This window comes from Triticum urartu, chromosome 4 (genome assembly GCF_003073215.2).
Source record: "Triticum urartu cultivar G1812 chromosome 4, Tu2.1, whole genome shotgun sequence".
NCBI classification, from domain to species: Eukaryota; Viridiplantae; Streptophyta; class Magnoliopsida; order Poales; family Poaceae; genus Triticum; species Triticum urartu.
In genome coordinates, this window is record NC_053025.1 from 570,792,610 (window position 1) to 570,820,314 (window position 27,705).

The 27,705-nt window shown below is 46.7% G+C and overlaps 1 protein-coding gene across 1 annotated transcript; it reads left to right on the plus strand.

Moving 5' to 3' along the window:
• The first annotated feature begins 19,677 nt into the window (after window positions 1-19,677).
• LOC125554184 lies at window positions 19,678-22,966 on the plus strand. Its single transcript, XM_048717776.1, has 5 exons — window positions 19,678-20,972; window positions 21,591-21,741; window positions 21,913-22,079; window positions 22,173-22,458; window positions 22,567-22,966. The coding sequence occupies exons 1-5, from the start codon at window positions 19,678-19,680 to the stop codon at window positions 22,720-22,722; spliced, it is 2,055 nt and encodes a 684-aa protein (XP_048573733.1). The 3' UTR covers window positions 22,723-22,966.
• The last annotated feature ends 4,739 nt before the right edge of the window (window positions 22,967-27,705 follow it).

Genomic DNA, 27,705 nt, shown 5'->3' on the forward strand with positions numbered 1-27,705 from the left:
TTACACGATCTCATGGTCTAAGGAAAAGATACTTTGACATTGGAAAACTCTAGCAAACGAACTATACGATCTTGTGCTATGTTTAGGATTGGGTCTTGTCCATCACATCATTCTCCTAATGATGTGATCTCGTTATCAATGACATCCAATGTCCATAGTCAGGAAACCATGACTATCTGTTGATCAACGAGCTAGTCAACTAGAGGCTCACTAGGGACATGTTGGTGTCTGTTATTCACACATGTATTACGATTTCCGGATAACACAATTATAGCATGAATAAAGAAAATTATCATGAACAAGGAAATATAATAATAATGCTTTTATTATTGCCTCTAGGGCATATTTCCAACAGTCTCCCACTTGCACTAGAGTCAATAATCTAGTTACATTGTGTTGAATCGAACACCCATGGAATTCTGGTGTTGATCATGTTTTGCTCTAGGGAGAGGTTTAGTCAACGGATCCGCTACATTCAGGTCCGTATGTACTTTACAAATCTCTATGTCTCCATCTTGAACATTTTCACGAATGGAGTTGAAGCGACGCTTGATGTGCCTTGTCTTCTTGTGAAACCTGGGCTCCTTGGCAAGTGCAATAGCTCCAGTGTTGTCACAAAAGAGTTTGATTGGCCCCGACGCATTGGGCATGACTCCTAGGTCGGTGATGAACTCCTTCACCCATATTGCTTCATGTGCTGCCTCCGAGGCTGCCATGTACTCCGCTTCACATGTAGATCCCGCCACGACGCTCTGCTTGCAACTGCACCAGCTTACTGCCCCACCATTCAAAACAAACACGTATCCGGTTTGTGACTTAGAGTCATCCAGATCTGTGTCGAAGCTAGCGTCGACGTAACCCTTTACGACGAGCTCTTCGTCACCTCCATAAACGAGAAACATTTCCTTAGTCCTTTTCAGGTACTTTAGGATATTCTTGACCGCTGTCCAGTGTTCCTTGCCGGGATTACTTTGGTACCTTCCTACCAAACTTACGGCAAGGTTTACATCAGGTCTGGTACACAGCATGGCATACATAATAGAACCTATGGCTGATGCATAGGGGATGACGCTCATCTCTTCTATATCTTCTGCCGTGGTCGGGCATTGAGCTGAGCTCAATTTCATACCTTGTAACACAGGCAAGAACCCCTTCTTGGATTGATCCATATTGAACTTCTTCAATATCTTATCAAGGTATGTGCTTTGTGAAAGACCTATGAGGCGTCTCGATCTATCTCTATAGATTTTGATGCCTAATATATAAGCAGCTTCTCCAAGGTCCTTCATTGAAAAACTCTTATTCAAGTAGGCCTTGATGCTGTCCAAGAGTTCTATATCATTTCCCATCAAAAGTATGTCATCTACATATAGTATGAGAAATGCTACAGAGCTCCCACTCACTTTCTTGTAAACGCAGGCTTCTCCATAAGTCTGCGTAAACCCAAACGCTTTGATCATCTCATCAAAGCGAATGTTCCAACTCCGAGATGCTTGCACCAGCCCATAAATCGAGCGTTGGAGCTTGCACACCTTGTCAGCATTCTTAGGATCGACAAAACCTTCCGGCTGCATCATATACAATTCTTCCTTAAGGAAACCATTAAGGAATGCCGTTTTGACGTCCATTTGCCATATCTCATAATCGTAGAATGCGGCAATTGCTAACAGGATTCGGACGGACTTTAGCTTCGCTACCGGTGAGAAAGTCTCATCGTAGTCAATTCCTTCAACTTGTCGATAACCCTTAGCGACAAGCCGAGCTTTATAGATGGTCACATTACCATCCGCGTCTGTCTTCTTCTTAAAGATCCATTTATTTTCTATGGCTCGCCGTTCAACGGGCAAGTCAGTCAAAGTCCATACTTCGTTTTCATACATGGATCCTATCTCGGATTTCATGGCTTCTAGCCATTTGTCGGAATCCGGGCCCGCCATCGCTTCTTCATAGTTCGAAGGTTCACCGTTGTCTAACAACATGATTTCCAAGACAGGGTTGTCGTACCACTCTGGTGCGGAACGTGTCCTTGTGGACCTTCGAATCTCAGTAGGAGCTTGATCAGAAGTATCTTGATCATTATCATTAACTTCCTCTCTAGTCGGTGCAGGCACCTCAGGAACATTTTCTTGAGTTGCGCCATTTTCCGGTTCAAGAGGTAAGACTTCATCAAGCTCTACTTTCCTCCCACTTACTTCTTTCGAGAGAAACTCTTTCTCTAGAAAGGACCCATTCTTGGCAACAAAGATCTTGCCTTCGGATCTGAGGTAGAAGGTGTACCCAATAGTTTCTTTTGGGTATCCTATGAAGACGCATTTTTCCGACTTGGGTTCGAGCTTTTCAGGTTGAAGTTTCTTGACATAAGCATCGCATCCCCAAACTTTTAGAAACGACAGCTTAGGTTTCTTCCCAAACCATAATTCATACGGTGTCGTCTCAACGGATTTCGACGGAGCCCTATTTAAAGTGAATGCGGTAGTCTCTAAAGCATAGCCCCAAAAAGATAGCGGTAAATCAGTAAGAGACATCATAGACCGCACCATATCCAATAGAGTGCGATTACGACGTTCGGACACACCGTTACGCTGAGGTGTTCCAGGCGGCGTGAGTTGTGAAACTATTCCACATTTTCTTAAGTGTGTGCCAAACTCGTGACTCAAGTATTCTCCTCCACGATCTGATTGTAGAAACTTGATTTTCCTGTCACGTTGATTTTCAACCTCACTCTGAAATTCCTTGAACTTTTCAAAGGTTTCAGACTTGTGTTTCATTAAGTAGATATACCCATATCTACTCAAGTCATCAGTGAGGGTGAGAACATAACGATAGCCACCGCGAGCCTCAACACTCATTGGACCGCACACATCAGTATGTATGATTTCCAATAAGTTGGTTGCTCGCTCCATTGTTCCTGAGAACGGAGTCTTGGTCATTTTACCCATGAGGCATGGTTCGCACATGTCAAATGATTCATAATCAAGACACTCCAAAGGTCCATCTGCATGGAGCTTCTTCATGCGTTTGACACCTATGTGACCAAGGCGGCAGTGCCACAAGTATGTGGTACTATCATTATCAACTTTACATCTTTTGGTACTCACATTATGAACATGTGTAGCATTACGTTCGAGATTCATAAAGAATAAACCATTCACCATAGGAGCATGACCATAAAGCATATCACTCATATAAATGGAACAACCATTATTCTCGGATTTAAATGAGTAGCCATATCGAATTAAATGAGATCCCGATACAATGTTCATGCTCAAAGCTGGCACTAAATAACAATTATTAAGGTTTAAAACTAATCCCGAAGGTAAGTGTAGAGGTAGCGTGCCGACGGCGATCACATTGACCTTGGAACCATTCCCGACGCGCATCGTCACCTCGTCCTTTGCCAGTTTCCGCTTATTCCGCAACCCCTGCTTTGAGTTACAAATGTGAGCAACTGCACCGGTATCAAATACCCAGGAGCTACTACGGACGCTAGTAAGGTACACATCAATTACATGTATATCACATATACCTTTTGTTTTGCCGGCCTTCTTGTCTGCTAAGTATTTAGGGCAGTTCCGCTTCCAGTGACCGCTCCCCTTGCAATAAAAGCACTCAGTCTCGGGCTTGGGTCCATTCTTTGGCTTCTTCCCGGCAGCTTGCTTGCCGGGCGCGGCAACCTCCTTGCCTTCCTTCTTGAAGTTCTTTTTACCCTTGCCTTTCTTGAACTTAGTGGTTTTATTGACCATCAACACTTGATGTTCCTTCTTGACTTCTACCTCCGCTGATTTCAGCATTGAGAACAACTCAGGAATGGTCTTTTGCATCCCCTGCATGTTGAAGTTCATCACAAAGCTCTTGTAGCTTGGTGGAAGCGACTGGAGGATTCTGTCAATGACCGCATCATCCGGGAGATTAACTCCCAGCTGAGACAAGCGGTTATGCAACCCAGACATAGTGAGTATGTGCTCACTGACAGAACTGTTTTCCTCCATCTTACAGCTGAAGAATTTATCGGAGACTTCATATCTCTCGATCCGGGCATGAGCTTGAAAAACCATTTTCAGCTCTTCGAACATCTCATATGCTCCATGTCTCTCAAAACGCTTTTGGAGCCCGGGCTCTAAGCTGTAAAGCATGCCGCACTGAACAAGGGAGTAGTCGTCAACACGTGTCTACCAAGCGTTCATAACGTCTTGGTTCTGTGGGACGGGTGGATCACCTAGCGGTGCTTGTAGGACATAATCTTTCTTGGCAGCTATGAGGATGATCCTCAGGTTCCGGACCCAGTCCGTATAGTTGCTGCCATCGTCTTTCAGCTTGGTTTTCTCTAGGAACGCGTTGAAGTTGAGGACTACGTTGGCCATTTGATCTACAAGACATATTGCAAAGATTTTAGACTAAGTTCATGATAATTAAGTTCATCTAATCAAATTATTAATGAACTCCCACTTAGATTAGACATCCCTCTAGTCATCTAAGTATTACATGATCCGAGTTAACTAGGCCGTGTCCGATCATCACGTGAGACGGACTAGTCAACATCGGTGAACATCTTCATGTTGATCGTATCTTCTATACGACTCATGCTCGACCTTTCGGTCTTCTGTGTTCCGAGGCCATGTCTGTACATGCTAGGCTCGTCAAGTCAACCTAAGTGTTTGCATGTGTAAATCTGTCTTACACCCGTTGTATGTGAACGTCTGAATAAAACACCCGATCATCACGTGGTGTTTCGAAACAGCGAACTGTCGCAACGGTGCACAGTTAGGGGGAACACTTCTTGAAATTATTATGAGGGATCATCTTATTTACTACCTTCGTTCTAAGTAAACAAGATGCAAAACATGATAAACATCACATGCAATCAAATAATAAACGTGACATGATATGGCCAATATCACATAGCTCCTTTGATCTCCATCTTGGGGCTCCATGATCATCTTGTCACCGGCTTGACACCATGATCTCCATCATCATGATCTCCATCATCGTGTCTCCATGAAGTTGCTCGCCAACTATTACTTCTACTACTATGGCTAACGCGTTTAGCAATAAAGTAAAGTAATTTACATGGCGTTTCAATGACATGCAGGTCATATAAAAGAATAAAGACAACTCCTATGGCTCCTGCCGGTTGTCATACTCATCGACATGCAAGTCGTGAATCCTATTACAATAGCATGAACATCTCATACATCACATATAGATCATTCATGATTCATCACAACTTTGGCCATATCATATCACAAACCACTTGCTGCAAAAACAAGTTAGACGTCCTCTAATTGTTGTTGCAAATTTTACGTGGCTGAATTAGGGTTCTAGCAAGAACGACTTCTTACCTACGTTAAAGCCACAACGTGATTTGTCAACTTCTATTTACCCTTCATAAGGACCCTGTTCATCGAATCCGCTCCAACTAAAGTGGGAGAGACAGACACCCGCCAGCCACCTTATGCAACTAGTGCATGTTAGTCGGTGGAACCGGTCTCACGTAAGCGTACGTGTAAGGTTGGTCCGGGCCGCTTCATCCCACAATACCGCTGAAGCAAGAAAAGACTAGTAACGGCAAGAAAGTTGACAAATCTACGCCCACAACTAATTGTGTTCTACTCGCGCAAGAAGAACTACGCATAGACCTAGCTCATGATGCCACTGTTGGGGAACGTTGCAGAAAACAAAAAATTTCCTACTCGTTTCACCAAGATCATCTAGGAGTTCATCTAACAACGAGTCATCATATGCATCTACATACCTTTGTAGATCGCGTGCGGAAGCGTTCAAAGAACGGTGATGATGTAGTTGTACACGACGTGATCCAAATCACCAATGACCAAGCGCCGACGAACGGACAGCACCTCCGCGTTCAACACACGTACGGGACAGGAGACATCTCCTCCTACTTGATCCAGCAAGGAGGAAGGAGAAGTTGATAAAGATCCAGCAGCACGACGGCGTGGTGGTGGATGCAGGGCGTCACAGTAGCAGGGCTTCGCCTATACTACGAGGAAGAGACGTAACGGGGAGAGAGGGAGGCGCCAGGGGCGGGGGTATGAAGTCCCTCCTCTCCCCCACTATATATAGGGGTACTAGGGGGGGGCGCCGGCCCTAGTAGATGGAATCTACTAGGGGGGGGGCGGCGGCCTAGGGTGGGGGGCTTGCCCCCCAAGCAAGGGGGCGCCCCCCTTTAGGGTTTCCCCCAACCCTAGCCGCATGGGCCCTTGGGGTGGCGCCCCAGCCCACTATGGGCTGGGTTCCCTCCCACTTCAGCCCATGGGGCCCCCGGATAGGTGGCCCCACCCGGTGGAGACCCCCGGGACCCTTCCGGTGGTCCCGGTACAATACCGGTGACCCCGAAACTTGTCCCGATGGCCGAAACAGCACTTCCTATATATAATTCTTTACCTCCGGACCATTCCGGAACTCCTTGTGACGTCCGGGATCTCATCCGGGACCCCAAAAAATATTCGGGTTACTGCATATACATATCTTCACAACCCTAGCGTCACCGAACCTTAAGTGTGTAGACCCTACGGGTTCGGGAGACAAGCAGACATGACCGAGACGACTCTCCGGTCAATAACCAACAGCGGGATCTGGATACCCATGTTGGCTCCCACATGCCCCACGATGATCTCATTGGATGAACCACAATGTCAAGGATTCAATCAACCCCGTATGCAATTCCCTTTGTCAATCGATATGTTACTTGCCCGAGATTCGATCGTCGGTATCCCAATACCTCGTTCAATCTCGTTACCGGCAAGTCACTTTACTCGTACCGTAATGCATGATCCCGTGACCAGACACTTGGTCACTTTGAGCTCATTATGATGATGCATTACCGAGTGGGCCCAGTGATACCTCTCCGTCATACGGAGTGACAAATCCCAGTCTTGATCCATGTCAACCCAACAAACACTTTCGGAGATACCCGTAGTCTACCTTTATAGTCACCCAGTTACGTTGTGACGTTTGGTATACCCAAAGCACTCCTACGGTATCCGGGAGTTACACGATCTCATGGTCTAAGGAAAAGATACTTTGACATTGGAAAACTCTAGCAAACGAACTATACGATCTTGTGCTATGTTTAGGATTGGGTCTTGTCCATCACATCATTCTCCTAATGATGTGATCTCGTTATCAATGACATCCAATGTCCATAGTCAGGAAACCATGACTATCTGTTGATCAACGAGCTAGTCAACTAGAGGCTCACTAGGGACATGTTGGTGTCTGTTATTCACACATGTATTACGATTTCCGGATAACACAATTATAGCATGAATAAAGACAATTATCATGAACAAGGAAATATAATAATAATGCTTTTATTATTGCCTCTAGGGCATATTTCCAACATAGTAGTCAACACGATAGTGTGTGTACCATTCAGAATACTATTCTAAGGAATTTCTATGGCTTATCTAGCTCTGGGGTGAATGTGGTCAAGGGATCCTAATGTTAGAGTTAGTAAAACTATTTTAACCCGAATAGAAGAGAGATCAGAGTCCCAGAGTATAGACGAGGAATAAAAGATCCTAATACCACCCATATGGTGACGTGGGCCCGTAAGACACACGGCCAATGTTAATAAAAGTTTTTCACTGACTAGACTCAACTTCGGCCAAGGAGTTGGAAAGGGGGCTACCTACAGGCAGTCGGCTCTGATACCAACTTGTGACGCACCCGATTTGACCATACACTAATCATACATGCAAATGTGTACGATCAAGATCAAGGACTCATGGGAAGATATCACAACACAACTCTAGACACAAATTAAAATAATACAAGCTTTATATCACAAGCCAGGGGCCTCGAGGGCTTGAATACATAAGCTCGAATACACAAGAGTCAGCGGAAGCAACAATATCTGAGTACAGACATAAGTTAGACAAGTTTTGCCTTAAGAAGGCTAGAACAAAAGCAACATTGATCGAAAAGGCAAGGCCTCTTGCTTGGGAGCCTCCTAACTACTCCAAGTTGTCAGCGACCGTCACGTAGTAGTAGGCACCCTCGGGGTAGCAGTAGTCATCAGTGGTGTCGTCTGGCTCCTGGGATCCGTCATCTGGTCGCAACAATCGGGTATGGGGGAAAAGGGGTAGCAAAGCAGCCGTGAGTACTCATCCAAAGTACTCGCAAGACTTACATCAAATCTAAACTAAGTATGCATCTGTATCAAAGGAAATGGGTTGTATCTGTGGACTAAACTGCAGAATGCCAGAAAGAAGGGGAAAGGCCTAGCCTATCGAAGACTAGCATCTTCAAGCATCTTACAGCATATAGAAGAGTGCATATCAACATAATGTAAAGTAGTAGTGTTATCAACCTTGGCCAGAGATCCTTTCTTGACTCCCTGCGAGAAAGCAATCCCAGAGCCATACTATACCGTTATCATCTCATATCCAAGTCTCATATGCATCCATTTCACATCACAAGTATCCAGTTCTAGTTGTATCAATCGCGATACAACTCCAAGTGTCCGTTACCATAGGACAGGCTATCGATAGATGTTTTCTTCCCTGCAGGGGTGCACCAACTTACCCACCACGCTCGATTAACTCCGGCCAGACACACTTTCATGGGTCACGCCCGGCCTCGGGCAAACAATACGCCGCAACCCGACCTAGGCTTAATAGAGAGGTAAGCACGCCGGACTAAACCAATGCCCCCAGGGGTCATGGGCCATCTCCCCGGGAACTCCTGCACGTTGCGAACAAGGCCGGTGAGCAGACCTAGATACCTCCTTCAACAAGGCAGGAGTTTACGCAGTCCAACCCGGCGCGTGCCGCTCAGTTGCCGACGTCTATTAAGCTTCGGCTGATGTATAAGACGCAGAACACCCATACTATGCCCACATGATGGTTAGTGCTATCAGGACAAAGGCCCCTCGGATCAAATATCCAAACCGTAGTGGATTAGGAGCACGTGGTAACGAGCAGAGACTCACGATCGATGTGACCCCGTCGCCCCGTCTCGAGTACTTGCGGCAAGGGCTAAGAATGCCCGGCCATGCCTCGTAAGTATCTCGCGGGCACCTTCCAGGTCAACCTGACTCCACATCACTCGCTATTAAGCTCGCGCGGGTACCCCTCAGGGCCGACCCATCTTTAGTAACATGGCTCAGTGTAAAGTCATAGTAACCATAGTAACTGTGTGTCTAACACCAAGGGGAAAACCCGAGGAATGACCCCCGGTGAATCCCACTTGATGTTATCATCAAGATGAACGTAAGAGGATCCACCCTCGAGGTTCACACTTGAGGGGTTGCATGACAGAGCGGTAACGGAAGTGGTTAAGGAGGAAATCACCCTCAATGACCATGACTGAATAGCTACACTACAGAGATCTCATCAGGAGTGATGTAAGAGGTTCCACCCTCGGCACTCGATGGTAACTCTACAGAGTCGTACAACTAGGGGGTGATGTGCGGTGTCGGGGCCTGGACGTCGATCACGTTGATCGAGTCATCGAACATAAAGCGGGGCAACTGGGACAAGGTGGGGGTCACTGATGGATCACTAACCAACCTATACTAAGCAGTTTAGGATAAGCAGGTAAGGTATGAAAACAGGTAACAACAACAGGCTATGCATCAGAGTAGGATCATACAGAAAGTAGTAGCAGTTCTAATGCAAGAATGAGAGGGAAAGAAATGGGCGATATCAGAATGCTCAAGGGGGTTTTGCTTGCCTGGTTGCTCAGACAAGAAGGAGGGGTCGTCGGTGACGTAGTCGATCACAGCGGCATCATCATTCTCAGGGTCTACCGGAGAGAAGAGGGGGGAGAAACAGTAAATACAGAGCAAACAATGCATCACAAGGCATAACATGACGACAGGCCGAGCTAGGGTTCCCTAACGTAGTACTACACTTTGCAGACGGAGGGGACAAACATCCGATGATGAATTCCCGGTGTTAGGCGGATTCCGGACCGAGGAAAAGAGGCGAAAAGTTCCATGTTCAGCATGCCAGGGGCATGTGATAGATGAACTGACCGCGTATTCAGATTCATTGGATTTTTCTAAGCAACTTTCATGTAGAAAACATTTTCATCCGAGCTACGGTTTAAAAGTTACGGATTTTCGAAGTTTAAACCAATTTCTGAATTATTTTAAAAGCAGAAAAGGTTTATTGCGTCAGCAATGACGTCAGCACTGCGTCAGCTCTGCTGACCAGTCAAACTGACAGGTGGGACCCACTTGTCAGCCTCTTTGTCTAACAGAGGCTTAACTAAACTAACAGGGTTAGTTAGGGGGCGTGGGCTCCAACAGCCAGTGACTAGTTAGTACTAATTAACTAACTAATTTAACTAACGTTTAATTAATCATTTGTATTTTTTAATGTTTTACTCGCAGGACCCACATGTCAGCGAGCCAGAGCTGCCACGTGGGCAGTTGACTTGGTCAACTGGGCCCGCGGGGCCCAGCGGTCAGCGGCCCAACGCGTGGGGCCCACGGCCACGTTGGCGCCACGTCGGATGCGTCGCCGGAGCTGCTCCGGTGACCCAAAGCACGGCGGCGCGCGGCAGAGCAGCCCGGAAAGGCGCTAGAGGGCACCATTTGCCACGCGGTTGGCTGCGTTCGGACGAGTCCTCACCCGTGAGTCGAACGATGGTGTTGGCTTCGCTGGAGTTGGTGCTGGCGACGAGGGGTGGCGGAGGCGAGGTTCGGGCGGTGACGGAACTGGCGTTGCGGTGCGCGTGTTGGCGAACTAAGGAGCTGGGCGAGGTCTACGCGGCGCATGGAGCTTGTTGGACATGTTGGCGGGACCAAAAGGTCACCTGGTCCGTGCCGGCGATGAGCTAGGCGGCAATGGGTTCGGCCACGCAAACGACGATGGCTACAGGGCGAGAGAGAGCTAACGGATAGGGGGAGGAGGTGCGAAGCTCATCGGGCGCCTATAGGTGTGCAAACGTGGGCTCGGGGGAGGCTCGGCGGAGCAAATCGACGGCGGCGAGCTCGGGCGTCCCGAGGAGGAAGACGGCGTGGATCCGGCGCTGCGGAGCCTTCCGGCTCCAACGGTGGGCACCATTCGACGTGGAGGACGACGGCGGACGCCTATGGCATGTTGGCGACGCGGGGCGAAGACGGTGGCCGCGGGATCGACGCGGCGACGGCGGCAGGCGCGCCCGGGTCAGAGAGAGGGGAGAGCTCGTGGGGAATCTGGAGGGCAATGGGAGAGGCGGAGGTGAGTGGGGCTAGCTGAGGAGGAGGCCGAGGCGTCGAGGGGGGCGCGGAGGCCTTATCCTCTCGCGGAGGCATCGACGGCGAGGTGGTTCGGCGGTGACGGGCGCGCTCTGCCTCGCCCGGTCGGGGGAACAGGAGGGAGGCGCGCTTCGGGGAGCTGGGCCGGCCAGGCTGGGTGAGGTGGGCCGGCCTGCTAGGATGGGCCGAAGCCCAAGGGGAGGCCAGGGGCTCTCCCACCCCTTCTTCTTTCCTTTTCCTTTTTTTTCTTTTAGCCAATAAAGACTTTGCAAAAATTATGCCATTGGCCAAAATAATTTCAAAGAAGTATATTGCACTGCCACAAAAATATTGTGAGACTTTAGAAAAAGAAATGCCAATTTTATAAATTAAAAAGGCATTTAATTTATTGCTTAGGTCACTGTTTTAAGTAGTTTAGGCCAATTAAACCCTTTGCAAAAATGTTGGTTCACCACCAATATTAGTTGTGGAATATTTGGCACATGATGAACATTTTTGTTTTCATGTCTGATCATTTTGAATTTCACACAGAATTTGAATTTGAATTCAATTGGAATTTTGAAAGAACATGAGACAATAATGATCAGGCACATGTTTAGCACAAAGATTAACTTAACCCCAGGGGTTACTGTAGCATCATTACACCGGGGTGTTACAGAGGGGGGATATCCCTGTGTGTGGAGTCGACTCAACTTAAGATGAGACACTAAACAGCTCTGCCAATCACCCTCTTGAGGGCCATGGTGGCGCGAAGAGGAGCCTAGGGCGATGGCCATGTTTTGAAGTCTTTCGTGGATAGTCCTGGTGTTCTTTGCACGATGTGGATGGCACTTGAGGATCTAACCTCTTTATATAGGCGACGTCCCTGTGTGTCCAGGGGTTTTCTTTTTGGTGAAAATTATTATGGACCGTTCACATTCGCCTAGCGGGTGGAAATCGAGGCGACGATAGGGAAGGAGTCATAGAGGCAGAGCATGGAAGTCGGGGCCGGACTGTTATCCGTCCAAGCTATGATGAAGAACCAACCTTGCAAAAGCCGAAGACATAAGTCGGATACTGCATCGTCATTTGAAGTCCAATTCGGGGGCTACTGAGGGAGTTCTGGATTAGGGGGTCCTCGGGTGTCCGGGCTATTTGATATGGGCCGGGCTGATGGGCCGTGAAGATACAAGCAGAAGAATTTTCCCCCGTGTCCAGGTAGGACTCCTGTATGCGTGGATGGCAAGATTGGTGTCCGGATATCTTATTTCCTTGCCCCACAAACCGACTCTGTACAACCCTAGGCCCCTCATGTGTGTATATAAACCGAAGGGTTTAGTCCGTAGATGCTATCACAATTCTCATAAGCTAGACAGCTAAGGTTTAGCTATTATGATCTTGAGGTATATCAACTCTTGTAACCCCTATACTCATCGAATACAATCGAGAAGGATGTAGGGTTTTACCTCCATAAAGAGGGCTCAAACCTAGGTAAACATCGTGTCCCACTTGTCCCTTGTTACCATCAATCCTTAGACGCACAGTTCGGGACCCCCTACCCGAGATCTGCCAGTTTTGACACCGACACACACCCACTTAGTTTATTTTTGAGCTTTCATAAACTTATAGCTCTAGTTCATCCGTTGCATGGGAATCCCTACTCACTCACATTGATATCTATTAATGGGCATCCACATAGCCCGTTGATACGCCTAGTTGATGTGAGACTATCTCCTTCTTTTTGTCTTCTCCACAACCACCATATTCTATTCCACCTATAGTGCTATGTCCATGGCTCACGCTCATGTATTGCGTGAAAGTTGAAAAGGTTCGAGAACATCAAAATTATGAAACAATTGCTTGGCTTGTCATCGGGGTTGTGCATGATTTGAATATATTTTGTGTGATGAAGATGGAGCATAGCCAGACTATATGATTTTGTAGGGATAAGCTTTCTTTGGCCATGTTATTTTGAGAAGACAGAATTGCCTTGTTAGTATGCTTGAAGTATTATTGTTTTTATGTCAATATTAAAATTTTGTTTTGAATCTTATGGATCTAAACATTCGTGCCACAATAAAGAAAAATTACATGGATAAATATGTTAGGTAGCATTCCACGTCAAAAATTCTGTTTTTATCATTTACCTACTTGAGGACGAGAAGGAATTAAGCTTGGGGATGCTTGATACATCTCCAACGTATCTATAATTTTTTATTGTTCCATGCTATTATATTATCTGTTTTGGATGTTTTATATGCATTAATATGCTATTTCATATTTTTTGGGGGGGCTAACCTATTAACCTAGAGTCCAGTGCTAGTTTCTGTTTTTCCTTGTTTTTGAGTTTCGCAGAAAAGGAATACAAAACGGAGTCCAAACAGAATAAAACCTTCGCGATGATTTTTCTTGTACCAGAAGACACCCAGGAGACTTGGAGTGCAAGTCAGAAGAGCCACGAGGAGGCCACAAGGGTGGAGGGCACGCCCCCTGCCTTGTGGGCCCCTCGTGACTCCCCTGACCTAATTCTTCATCCTATATATTCACATATATTCCCAAACCACCAGAAGTATCCACGAAAACACTTTTCCACCGCCGCAACCATCTGTACTCGTGAGATCCCATCTAGGGGCCTTTTCCGGCATCCAGCCGGAGGGGGATTCGATCACGGAGAGCTTCTACATCAACTCCATTGCCCTTCCAATGAAGCGTGAGTAGTTTACCATAGACCTACGGGTCCATAGCTATTAGCTAGATGGCTTCTTCTCTCTCTTTGATTCTCAATACCATGTTCTCCTCGATGTTCTTGGACATCTATCCGATGTAATCTTCTTTTGGGGTGTGTTTGTCGAGATCGGATGAATTGTGGATTTATGATCAGCTTATATATGAATATTATTTGAATCTTCTCTGAATTATTTTATGCATGATTTGGTATCTTTGTAATTCTCTTCGAACTATCGGTTTGGTTTGGCCAACTAGATTGGTTTTTCTTGCAATGCGAGAAGTTCTTAGCTTTGGGTTCAATCTTGCGGTGTCCTTTCCCAGTGACAGTAGGGTCAGCAATGCACATATTGTATTGTTTACATCGAGGATAAAAAGATGGGGTTTACATCATATTGCTTGAGTTTATTCCTCTACATCATGCCATCTTACTTAATGTGTTACTTTCTTCTTCATGAACTTAATACTCTAGATGCAGGCTGGAGTCGGTCGATGTGTGGAGTAATAGTAGTAGATGCAGAATCGTTTCGGTCTACTTGACACGGACGTGATGCCTATATTTCATAATCATTGCCTTAGATATCGTCATAACTTTGCGTTTTTCTATCAATTGCTCGACAGTAATTTGTTCACACACCGTACTATTTACTATCTTGAGAGAAGCCTCTAGTGAAACCTATGGCCCCCGGGTCTATTTTCCACCATATAAGTTTTCGATCTACTATTTTGCAATCTTTTACTTTCCGATCTATAAACCAAACATACCAAAAATATTTACTTTGCCTTTTGTTTAGTTTCATCTATCTCTATCAGATCTCACTTTTGCAAGTAACCCTGAAGGGATTGACAACCCCTTTATCGTGTTGGGTGCAAGTTATTTGATTGTTTGTGCAGGTATTGGTGATTTGTGCGTTGTCTCCTACTTGATTGATACCTTGGTTCTCTAACTGAGGGAAATACTTATCTCTACTTTGCTGCATCATCCTTTCCTCTTCAAGGGAAAAACTAGCGCAAGCTCAAGAAGTAGCAGGTTGCTTCTCTCTTTGATCTTCAATACAATGTTCTCCTTGATCTTCTTGGACTTCTATTCGATGTAATATTTCTTTCTGTAGTGTGTTTGTTGGGATCCGATGAATTGTGGTTCATGATCAGATTATTCATTGAAAGTAGTTGAGTCTTTCTAAACTTTATTATGCATGATTATGATAGCTTTGTATTTCTCTGTGATCTATTCGTTTGGTTTGACCAACTTGATTGATTTATCTTCAATGGGAGAGGTGCTTTGTAGTGGGTTCAATCTTGCGGTGTCCTCACCTCATGACAAAAAGGGTAGCGAGACACGTATTATATTTTTGCTACTGAGGATAAAACGACGAGGTTTATTCATATTGATTGGTTTACTTTGTGTGCATCATGTCATGTTGCTTAAAGCGCTACTCTGTTTGTCATGAACTTAATACCATAGATGCATGCTGGAAAAGTGGTCGATTGGTGGAGTAATAGTAGCAGATCCAGGTAGGAGTCAGTTTACTTGTCATGGACGTGATGCCTATATATGTCAACATTGCCATGAATACGTCATAACTATGCACTTTTCTAACAATTGCCCAACATCGTATGCTATGTGTTCGAGAGAGAAGGTTCTAGTGAAAACTATGGCCCACGGGTTTACTTTTATCATATTATAAAATCCAAAAATATAGTGTTGTAATTTATTCACTTTTATTTTGTTTTGCAATTTATCTATCTACCTATACTAGATTTGATCCTTGCAAGTAACGAGTTCAAGGGATTGACAATACTCTTGCCCGCGTTGATGTAAGTATTTGCTTTTGTGAGTGCAGGTGTTGTTCACGAGGGTTTGCTTAGTTCTCCTAGTGGTTCAATAAACCTTGGTTCTCACTAAGGGAAATACTTACCTCTACTGTACACTGGTAGAAAAAGGGCCTATAGTCCCGGTTCGTAAGGGCCTTTAGTCCCAGTTCCTGAACCGGGACTAAAGTGTCGGTACTAATGCCCTGACCCTTTAGTCCCGGTTCAATCCAGAATCGGGACTAAAGGGCGCGGCCACGTGGAGCTCCAACCGGGACTAAAGGAAATTTTATGATTTTTTTTTGAAAAAACAATTTTGATTTTTTTTATTTTTTTTATTTTCAAACTTCTGAATTACTTTAACCTCTAGTCTGTAATCACCACCCCTCATCACTTCTCAATTTATCCTCTAATCACCCCTCATCATTCCAAATCATCTAACTTCCCGAACGGTCACCCATCCTCCCACTCCCCCAGCCTGAGCACGCTTAACTTCCGGGTTCTATTCTCCCTCGCTCCAAGTCTGCACTTGTTGTTTTCCTGACAATAGTAAGATGTCAATCCTATTAACCTTCAGGAATTTTTCTTGAGCATGAAGTGACACATTTCACTGTTTGAGTTTGAAACTATTGTTTTAAAAGACAATAATTATTTAGTAACACTAATATTTCTTGAATAATGAGTTTGACCATTGTTTGACCACAGTTTGACCAGATTTGACCAAAATTGAAATAACTAAAACAATTATTTAGTAACACTAATATTCTAGAATAATTAGTTTAACCATTATTTGACCACAGTTTGCCCACTGTTTGAATATTTTTCAATTTTTTCCACTCTAGATCTTAAAAGCCTCGTAACTTTTTTTCTATTAGGTTTTTGAGGATTTTAAAAATGTTTAACGGGGTTCCCCCCGTTAAATTTGGATGTAACTTTTCGAGTAGATGATTTTTCATATAAAAAACTTTTTCATCCGAGTTAGTATGCAAAAGTTATGCCCATTTTTACAAATTTCAGAGAGATTTTGCAAATAAAGTCAAAATTCACATTTGCAAATTTTCCCGACAACTAGACCACATATCACATGAGAAACTTATTTTCTTTTATTTTGTTGACATTTCCATTATTTTCTTTTATTTTTTTTTAAACTGAAAAGGCGATCCACCGGGGGGGTAGAGTTTGAAAATGGGACCTTTAGTACCGGTTCGTGGCACGAACCGGGACTAAAGGTCTCAACCCCATTAGTCCCGGTTCGTGCCTCAAACCGGGACTAAAGGTCTAATCTTTAGTCCTGGTTTGAGGCACGAACCGGGACTAAAGGTCATCGCACCCTTTAGTCCCGGTTCATGTCTTAAACCGGGACTAAAGGGCCCGAGTGAACCGGGACTAATGCATTAGCCGCACGAACCGGGACCAATGCTCATATTAGTCCCGGTTCTAGACTGAACCGGGACTAATGGGCTGAGCCGGCCTGGACCATAGCCCTGTTTTCTACTAGTGGTACTGCTTCACCCCTCCTCTTTAAGGAAAATCCCAACGCAGTTTACAAGTACCACCATGGAGCTTGAGCATTTTCTTGAATAGACTGTCGATGACGATCTTGACAAAGATTTGCATACCAACACGAAGTGGTGGAGAAAATCTTGTTGACAAAGAGCCCCTTCATTTGCTCTGTCTTGGCTAGGATGCGATCGCGGCTCGTGCGTAGTTTGGTTCGTGAACCCAACGGTCATGGTACCGACAATCGCCACTGCCGCTGGAGCGATGAGCAGGGGGACTTAGGGTGTCTACATCCACACATAGCAAAAATGAGCCCTGAAAGGTTAGCGGAAGTGTCCCGTCGTGTCAGCGTACTGCACCAGTCACCCCCCCCTCCATATTTCACTCGCCACAACCACACTCCCATTTGATGATATCCATTTTAATACAAAGCCATGAAACATTCATGATATATGTACATAGAGCATGGCAAACTGCCACCTACACTACTCTTCACCGGATATGTCGATAACGTTCATGTGGTAGCCGATGCCCTCTTGGTCATTGGCTTTCGAGCGAGACGGCAGTGCCTCCTTAGAAGCGAAGGCCTCCTCAAGCTCCATGGACGCCTCGCAGAGGAAGCGGCAGTTGGCCTCCACCTCCGCCTCAGAGTGGATGGAGTCGAGAATGGCCTGCTGCCAAAGTTGCCAGAATCGAGATTCTGAATCGGATCGGAACTCCATTGGTAGGATCATGAATCATAGAAACTTATATTCTATGAGCAAAGTCATAGAATCGGAGGGGCTAGTTTGGATCGTAAGGTCGTAAGATTCTAAGACTTGAGTCGCGATTCTGACAACTTTGCCAGGTGCTCCGCCGCGTCCTCCACTTAGGCAAGCGTGTCTACATCACGAACTCCGATGTTGGTGCCTTCTTCTCCTTGTCTGATGGTGACTCCTCCTCCTCCTCTAGATCCGACACTACCATCTCAGCCCCCACCTCCTCCCGCTCCGACCCCTCGACCTCCATGTGCTCTGGTTCCTCCTTGTCCGGACTATCCGGAGGCAGGCCGGCGACAAATATGAGCGGCGCGACGCGTGACACGGGCCTCCTCTACGGTGCACATCTTCTCCTGGATCTCGATCGGGCGCTTTGACCTCAGCAGCTTGTATGGTGATCTTGCTATGGACCATGGCAGTGTCGTCGTCGGTGGACCTCGGATTCGAAGTGGAATAGGAACAATAGGGGGAAGCGGCGACGCAAACGGGAGAGAGATAATGCCACGGGGCTAGGATTGCCTCGCCGTCTGGCTTAACTAGTGGATTTGGTCCCTCGGACGGCACTAGCACGCTGCCACGAATGTGTCCTCACCTAAACCAGAGGAGACACCCCTCGAACCGACGGGTTTTAGCTCGGACCCATCCGTGAGTCCGACGTGACGAGTACGTCTGGGCATGGCTGGGCGTCCCCTATCTGCCCCACATACCGGATGGGTATGGGGGTGACGGTCAGCTCGGACATTTCGGTTGCGTTTGGGGCGACCGATTCAGTGGCTTTTTTTCTGCTCGAACAGTAAATCTGGATGTGCAACTCGAGCTTTTGGGCTCGGCTCGCGCTCGCTGTGACTCGGCCCAAAGCCAGGGTCGGCTCCAGAACTAAAAAGGCCGAGCCAGGCTGTACTTTTGGGCTTGTGTCGACCTCGAGCCGAGCCAGCAGACTCGTCTCGGTCCAACTCGAGCTTTTAGCTCGCAGCCCAGCGAAGCCCAAGCAGCAAAATGCACGTCAGTTTAGCCCATCTAGCCCAGTGAAACGAGTCGACGACTGCGGCAGAGTAGAGTACAGCGAGAGAGGACTTGGTTTCCGCTCGCTAGGTTTCCTCACTTCTCGCCGCCACCGCCACCGCCACCGCCACCGCAGGAACAACCGCCTGGCCATCGATGCCGGCGTGCCGCGGCTCCCCTCTGCTTCTCCATTTACTCGTCTCCTTCCTCCCCATAAGGCCAAACCCCTGGGTCGCAGCGAGCTCGTTGGCGACCATCCACGAACCACTCATGTGCGGCGTGCTGTGGACCGCCTTCCAGGCGCCCGCGTACGTCCATGAGCAGCACCGCCGCCGTCTTCCTCTTTTGCCGTCAGCGACCACGCCGCCCGTCTTCTTCTTTGTGTACGCTGTCGGCGACCACCCAGCTCCAGCAGAGCGCCGCATCCGTCTTCCTGGCCTCTCGTCTGCAGGCCTGCGACCACCCAGCTTCATCAGATCAGACTCGGAGGTCAGAGCGTAGCCGCCGTCGTCCTCGCCTCCCCTCGGCGCCCGCCCATGTGGAGGCCCACATGGCAGTGACTTGGCGGACGTAGGCAGGCTCAGCGAGCCTGGCAAGCTGCACCGAGCTCCTTTTTGTGGCTCCTGGGAGCAATTGAGCGCGTCCAGGTCGATCGAACAGTGACGGCCGGCCGCTCAGGCGTCTATAGGGAGGATGTTTGGAGCTCCGGTCCTCACGAAAACAAGTGCCAACCGCCATATCGGACGGCGAACCCCACATCCGTCTCCAGCTGCCTGCCTGCCTGCCAATAGTTTCTACGGCTATATAATCTCCCGCCGTCGCATAACCGAAATCCCCAACCGCTCTACCAAATCAGAGACCATGGAGGAGTTCAACAACATGGAGATGATTGAGGCTCTGTTGGAGGACGACTCCGACGATGACCTCAAGCTGCCCGAGCCCGAGGAGCAGCCGCAGCACCTCGGCCTCCCCCTGCCGCAGCACCTCGGCCAGCAGGGCGCCCTCCCGGTCCCGCATCCCGCGGCGGTCGCTGGCGGTGGCGGGTTCCTCCGACCGGTCGCCGCCTCCAACGGCTTCCTGCCCCCGAGCCTCGGGTACTACCCTTCGCTCCCCTCGCCGCGCGCCCCGCCGGGCGCCGATTACTTCACTTCCCTTTCCTCGCCGCGCGGCCCGCCCGGTACCGAGTACCTCGCTTCGCTTCCCTCGCCGCACGCCACGCCGGGCGCCGACTGCTTCGCTTCGCTTCCCTCGCCGCACGTCCCGCCTGGCGCCGACTGCTTCGCTTCGCTTCCTTCGCCGCACGTCCCGCCTGGCGCCGACCAGCAGCAGCTCCTTCCGCCGCACCCTCAGCAAGACCAGTTCGTCTCGCACGCGGGGCATTACAGCCCCTACTACCCACGGGTCCCACCGGGCGCCGCCGTCTACTACGGCCCGCGCGGCGGCGACGCCTACTACGGTCCGCGCGGCGGCGATTCCTACTACGGCGCACCCCCTGCCTCGGTGGGGCATCATCACCACAACGTCCCCATCGGATCCGTGGTCTCTGCCCAGATGGCGCTCGTGGAGACCTCGGCGCGGAGGCAGCAGCAGGAGGGGCACCCGCACGCGGCCCAGACATCGCGCCTGCCGCGGCACCTCGACATTGGGGCGGCTTCGACATCGAGCCGTCCAAGGCCAAGCAACTTCACCTCGTCTATTCGAAGGGATCTTATCAATCGGAAGGACGTCGGGCCGCTGCTTACATCCACTCTGTCAGCTGAACAAGTTGTGTGCCTGCTTCAATCAAGGGACGACAAAGTGCAGCGCATTGTGCTCGGCCACGTCAGGTCACGTATCGGCACTATGATGGCCGACAAAGAGGGCAGCAAGGTGTTCCTCGCGCTAGTTCATAACTCAAGAGGGGACTCGCAGGTCCTTGAGTCAATTGTACAAGGGGTGGCGGGGGGCCCTGCGCTGAGAACAAAAAACAATGAAGAATTTGACAACTGGTAAGAATTTGCCTGCTGCATATATAGTTTTGATTTGGAACTTTCTGTTTGTATGCTTCATTTGCATTGTGCACGTTCAGGATAAACTCAGAATTTGCCTGCCTGCTGCATATCTAGTTTCGATGTGGAACTTTCTGTTTGTATGCTTCATTTGCATTGTGCATGTTTAGGATAAACTCTGAATTTGCCTGCCTGCTGCATATATAGTTTTGATTTGGAACTTTCTGTTTGTATGCTTCATTTGCATTGTGCACGTTCAGGATAAACTCAGAATTTGCCTGCCTGCTGCATATCTAGTTTCGATGTGGAACTTTCTGTTTGTATGCTTCATTTGCATTGTGCATGTTTAGGATAAACTCTGAATTTGCCTGCCTGCTGCATATCTAGTTTTGATTTGGAACTCTTTGTTTGTGTAATTAATTTCCATTGTGCATGTTCAGGATAAACTCTGAATTTGCCTGACTGCTGCATATGTAGTTTTGATTTGGAACTCTTTGTTTGTGTGCTTAATTTGGATTGTGCATGTTCAGGATAAACTCAGAATTTGCCTGCCTGCTACATATGTAGTTTCGATTTGGAGCTTTGTGTCTGTGCTTAGTTTGGATCGTGCATGTTCAGGATAAACTCTCTAAGGTCGGTGATCACAGCGGTGGCCGATCAACCCTTACTGATAAAGATGCTGCTCAACAGTTTGCTCAACAAAAAGCTCATGGACAGCGCCCGAGAAGAGGAATTGACTAAGCATCTCTTTAACATCGTGTCCACCGAGGTATGTTTAAGTTGCAGTCAGTGATCTCTTCTAGATGCATACAATACAATAGATCAGAGCACGGCCAGCCTCACTGGCAAGGGTACTGTGCAGCGATCAAAGCCTCCTCCTGCCCCGTTTTCCTTCTTTTTCTCGCGACTCTGATTCAGATGACTGCTGTATGTGTTACAGATTCTATGCGAGCATGGCATCGAGTGCTTGACCAGCAACAGAGAATATGCAAGGCATGTGTCAGGGTTTTTGATCGAGCTTTATGGGCGTGCTTCAGGAAAATTTCTGAGAGATATTGAAGACCTACTAATTGAGAATGCCATGGGCTTGGCGGTCGGAGCCTACAGGTACTACAATTTATATAATGCCCTTTCTAGATTGTGTGTTGTGAGACCCTTTCAAGATTGTGTGTTGTGACCCCTTTGACCTGGTGCATGCAGCAATTATTTGCTCCAGCACGTACTCAGGAAATGCAGCCCTGAGATGAAGAAGCGACTCGTGGAGAAGCTGTCACAGGACATTGTCTGTTTGTGTGCAGATCAGCAGGGGGTATCCGTGATGCAGTGTTACTTCAAGCTACCTGATGCGTCCCTTGACACTGAAACGATGAGTCTTGTTCTGGATTCACTGATCGGCCTCAATGACGATCGACTTTCTGCGATGGTAAGCGGAACTCATTCAAGTACCGTCATCTGTGAGGCACTAAAGAAGAGGCAGTGCAGTCATGTAAGTTTCGATCACTCTCCTCCATCTTGTGTGGCAATTTTGCTTACTCTCAAGTCAAGTCTCATCCCATTAGATAACCCATGTCTGACAATGATGATATACATGCAGGAGCTGAACGCCAAGGTGTGTGCACTTGCATTAAGGATCAACCAGCTTCCGGAGGTCGCCCTACAAGAGAACGAGTCGTCCAGCGCGGTTCTGCGGTTTGCCGCCCGAGCGCTAAGATTTGTCAATCCCAACATCCCCAACCTCCACAACAATTAGAACAGCCTTGGATTGGCAAAACGATAACTGTCTCCTCTATTTTGCATGTCCCTGCCTGTCGTCCATGCTGTCTGGGATATGATTGTTCTGTAAACTCGTTGTTTTGCATGTATGTTGATTGTGCTACAAACTCAAAAGTTTTGTAGTCATCAAGTGTGCCTCCATCAGATGTCTGTCTGACATTCTTATTACTAGCTGCTGCCGGCTTGAATGAAATTGTACGCTGAACTAAACTGACAGCAGCCAAAATTATCGCCAGTACGAGGGACTTCATGCCAACATCTATCTTTTCATGCAATAATTTTCAACAAACAAAGAACTATCAGCATCTCATTATCCTCAGAATCTGATAAGCCAGTGCAATTGCTCAACTGCCACATTAACCCCCATAGCTCAAAACATACTTCATTTTCTATCTCTAATATTCACTTACCAAGAAAAATCAAAACCTCACAACAAGTTTGAAGAAAACTAATCTGCAGCTTCAGCGAAGAGCCTTGAGATTGTAAATGATCTTTCTCATACATGCATAATGAGCATTTCGTCATCCCAGCCACCAATAACCTGCACAAAGAAGGAAGCACCAAACAAACTTCTTCTTTAGTAGGTAGGCTGAAAAAATGAATAAATCGGGATTTATTTCAGTGGGTACGTCTATATATCATACATAACCCAATGCTTACCCTCGAAAGCCGACGCCAGGATAATGCTGCCCATAGTAAACAAACCTGCATGTGTAAGAAATATCAAAACAAAACCCATGTTAATGCTTTAACTGACCATTTTCAATACTCTTTGATTACTGGATAAATTTAGTGCTGAAATGCAGTCAGAAAATGCTGCTACACTTGCATGCCCCTGTAGGAATGACCAAGCAAATGCCAATTTCTATTCAAAATCTAGCATACACACAGATAATAAGTGCAACTAACATACATTTTTGTTGGCAGCATGTAGCAATTGACTGTGGTGCCCATTGCCGGCAACGGCAAGCTAGCATCTCGCCAGTGCCACAGAGGACTAAAATCTTGATGGTTCTGCTAGAGGACATTATCCTGTAGGGCTGTGATACATGGGAGTCCGAGAGTACATGGCTTCAAGTTTTTGACCATTAAACTCAAATAAAAGTCGACAGGCATAATCTGGACTCATTCCAACAGAAAAGTAGACTACATAATAAGTAATACATAACATGAAATTGAACCCAAGGAAAACAACAAACCTTTGCAGTTCAAAGTAAACTAGCATTGATACTGTGGAAGAATGAGGTATACAAGTTGTAGACTCCGGTCCACAATTGCTGTCAGTTCATCATTCATAGACTTCCATTAAAAATGTAACGCAAACTATTCGTATCTTCTGCTCTTAGATTAACCACTTCGTAGTTTCTTGCGCACATTTATTCGGTAATTTAGCCTTTGTGTATGTGATGTCTCTTTGATTTGCTTACAACTAGATAATTGAATTGTACAGCCCAATGTCAGATCAATTGGAGTTGGTTGAGTGGATAAATGAAGAAAATAAAAGACGAAAGAGGAAAAGAATTGTTTTGACTAAATTTGTTTGTTGAAACATGTGCTCTTGCATTAGCATTTGTTACTACACAAAGGGATAGGGGACCAAGGGACCTAGGAAGTTTTCATGATGATGAGGACAAGCATAGCCTTAGGAAATATTTGCTTAAAACCATGCATGATGGATTTGAAGTGGCATGGTATGATCAATTGCGTCTAACTAAACGAAACTTTCATGACCTTTGCACCATGTTACGGGAGAGATGTGGCCTCTGTGATAGTGTATATGTGACCATGGAAGAGAAAGTTGCAATGTTCTTGCTTGTACTTGGTCATAGTATCAAGATGAGGATGTTGCGTGGCACCTACAACTACAAGCGTTCTTTATGGACCATTAGCACACACTTCTCTACTGTCCTAACAGCCCTACTCTCTATATGGGGAGTTCATTAAGCTACCTTCCTCTACCACTCAAGCTCCTGATTTTACAAATGGAAGTGGTTTGGTAATGCACTTGAAGCACTAGATGGTTGTCATATTGATGTGCTTGTTGATGTGGCTGACCAAGGAAGGTATAGGAACAGAAATCAAGCCATTACCACTAACATGCTAGGTGTTATTGATTGGAACATGAAGTTTCTTTATGTGTTACCTGGCTGGGAGGGTTCAGTTTCATACTCGAGAGTTTTGCGTGATGCAATGAGGACAAACCACAAAGATGCTTTTGTTGTGCCTAAGGGTATGACTCTTACTCTTGGTATGTAGTTTCTTTGACTTGATTTTTAGCTAACTAACTTATTGATATAGGGAAATACTTTTTAGTGGATGCTGGTTATACCAATGGAGAAGGATTTCTAGCTCCATTCAGGTCCACTCGGTATCATCTAAAAGAATGGGCTGCAAGTGTACAACAACCTCAATCCGAGAGGGAGTTATATAACTTGCGCCATTCTCGTGCTAGGAATGTAGTGGAGCGAACATTTGGCTTGTTCGAGAAAAAATGGGCTATCTTGCGTTCCCAGTCCTTCTTTGCCATAAAGGATCAGGTACCAAAGGTAAATATGGTGTCAAATAAAATAAATCTGTGAGATGACAATTGCTTACTATGAAATAAAATATCATTGCAGATTCGAATTATTAATGATTGTTGTGTGTTACATAACTTTGCAAGGGATATGCAACATGTCATGGATGATTTGTTATTGCTAGAAGTTGATAGTGACTTAGCAGATGCGCCAAATGACGATCCAGATGATGACAACTTCATTAGAAGTGTGCAAGTCACTACTGAATGGTCCAACTTTAGGTAATAACTAGTTGATGATATGTTTGCAGAGTACCTTGTGGCACAAGGAGAACTGGAGATGGAATAGGATGAGAGTATGATAGGTAGCTATGGTGGTCTTCTTTTGTATAGCTAGCTGTGGTGGTCTTCTTTTGTATAGCTAGCTAGTTGCTAGTGTGATGATGCCTATGGTATTTTGTATATGCATCACCTTCATGAATTAATGGATGACATTATGTTTCTACCATCATGGTATTTCTCAAACCTTTTCTATTCTGTACAATATTTTATTTCCTTGTAGCACCATGGCCGAAGAAGTAACTACATGGAGGAGAAATTACTGCTCATGGGATGATAAGATGGATGATGCATTGCTTGAAGTCCTTGTTGAGCATCACAACAAGGGTGACCATTCCCAAAATGGATGGAAGTCACATGTGTACACACATGCCATAAGGCATGTGAAGGGTGTAAATGCATCTAGTTCCCCTTAGTGATTTTGGTGTATTGAAGACTTATAGGTTAAGGGACTAATGCGTTTATGAGTGTACACATGTCTATAAGTCTATGAGGATTTTGATATTTACAGAGAGAGTCGACCCCTAAAAATGTGTCTCAACTAAAGACTTTGGTTATCTGAAGACTTTGAAAGTGAAGAAATTGGTGTGATCCTGAAGACTTGATATTCATGCGAGGAATATGAAGCTTGAAGACTTTTGTTTTCATAGTTTCGGTTTTCTCTTTCTTGAGTCATAGGAGACACCGTACTGTTAAAGGTGGTCGAGGTAAAACTAAGGAAAAGTTTCCAAGTGATGCTCATCTCAAAATCCTACACCTACCCAATCCTTTCGAGTGAAGCCATTGGAAATCTCATACAGTTCAGTCAATTTCTTCAGTGACAGAGATCAAGATCTTCTGTTCTCTGAGGAATTTGTTCTGACTAAGGAGTTAGGAATTCGCCAGTGCGGATTGCCTACAAGTGAGGAACATGATAGCCCTAAGGAATTTGATAGCCAAATCTCTGACCGTTGTTGTGCTATGCGCCAGCTGTCCCAAAATATCTATCCGCCTAACGGTCATATCATTGAAGGGCATTTGTGTCTTATCATGTTGGGCTGCTCCCTAGGCTATAAATACCCCCCCTACAACCACTAGCTGGTTGGCTGCTCCGCGAGAAACTAACACTTGTCATTGAGAGCATCCCATCCTCCGAGGACTTTGAGCAAAAATCATAAAGTGAGGAAAAACCCAGAACCCCAAACCAAACACCTACAAACCCAAAGTGATTGAGCATCACTGAAGAGATTGTGAAGGAAATTGTTGGGGAACGTAGTAATTTCAAAAAAAATCCTACGGACACTCAGGATCATGGTGATGCATAGAAACGAGAGGGGAGAGTGTGTCCATGTACCCTTGTAGACCGAAAGCGGAAGCGTTATCACAACTCGGTTGATGTAGCCATATGTCTTCATGATCCGACCGATCCAAGTACCGAACGTACGACACATCCGAGTTCAGCACACGTTCAGCTCGATGACGTCCCACGAACTCTGATCTAGCAGAGCTTCACGGGAGAGTTCCGTCAGCACGATGGAGTGATGACGGTGATGATGTTGCTACCGACGCAGGGCTTCGCCTAAGCACCGCTATGATATAACCGAGGTGGAATATGGTGGAGGGGGGCACCGCACACGGCTGGAATAGATCAACAGATCAACTTGTGTGTTCTAGGGTGCCCCCTGCCCCCGTATATAAAGGAGCAAGGGGGGAGGTGGCCGGCCAGGAGGAGGGCGTGCCAAGGGGGGAGTCCTACTCCCATCGGGAGTAGGACTCCTCCTTTTCCTTGTTGTAGTAGGAGAGGGGAGGAAGGGAGAGAGGAGGAGAAGGAAAAAAGGGGGGCGCAGCCCCCTCCTTGTCCAATTCGGACTAGAGGGGAAGGGGGCGCGCAGCTGCCATGGCCGCCCCTTCGCTTCTCCCACTAAGGCCCATGAGGCCCAATTAACTCCCTAGGGGGTTCCGGTAACCCCCCGGTACTCCGGTTTTTATCCGAAACCACTCTGAACACTTTCGGTGTCCGAATATAGTCGTCCAATATATCGATCTTTACGTCTCGACCATTTCGAGACTCCTCATCATATCCGTGGTCATATCCGGGACTCCGAACTACCTTCGGTACATCAAAAC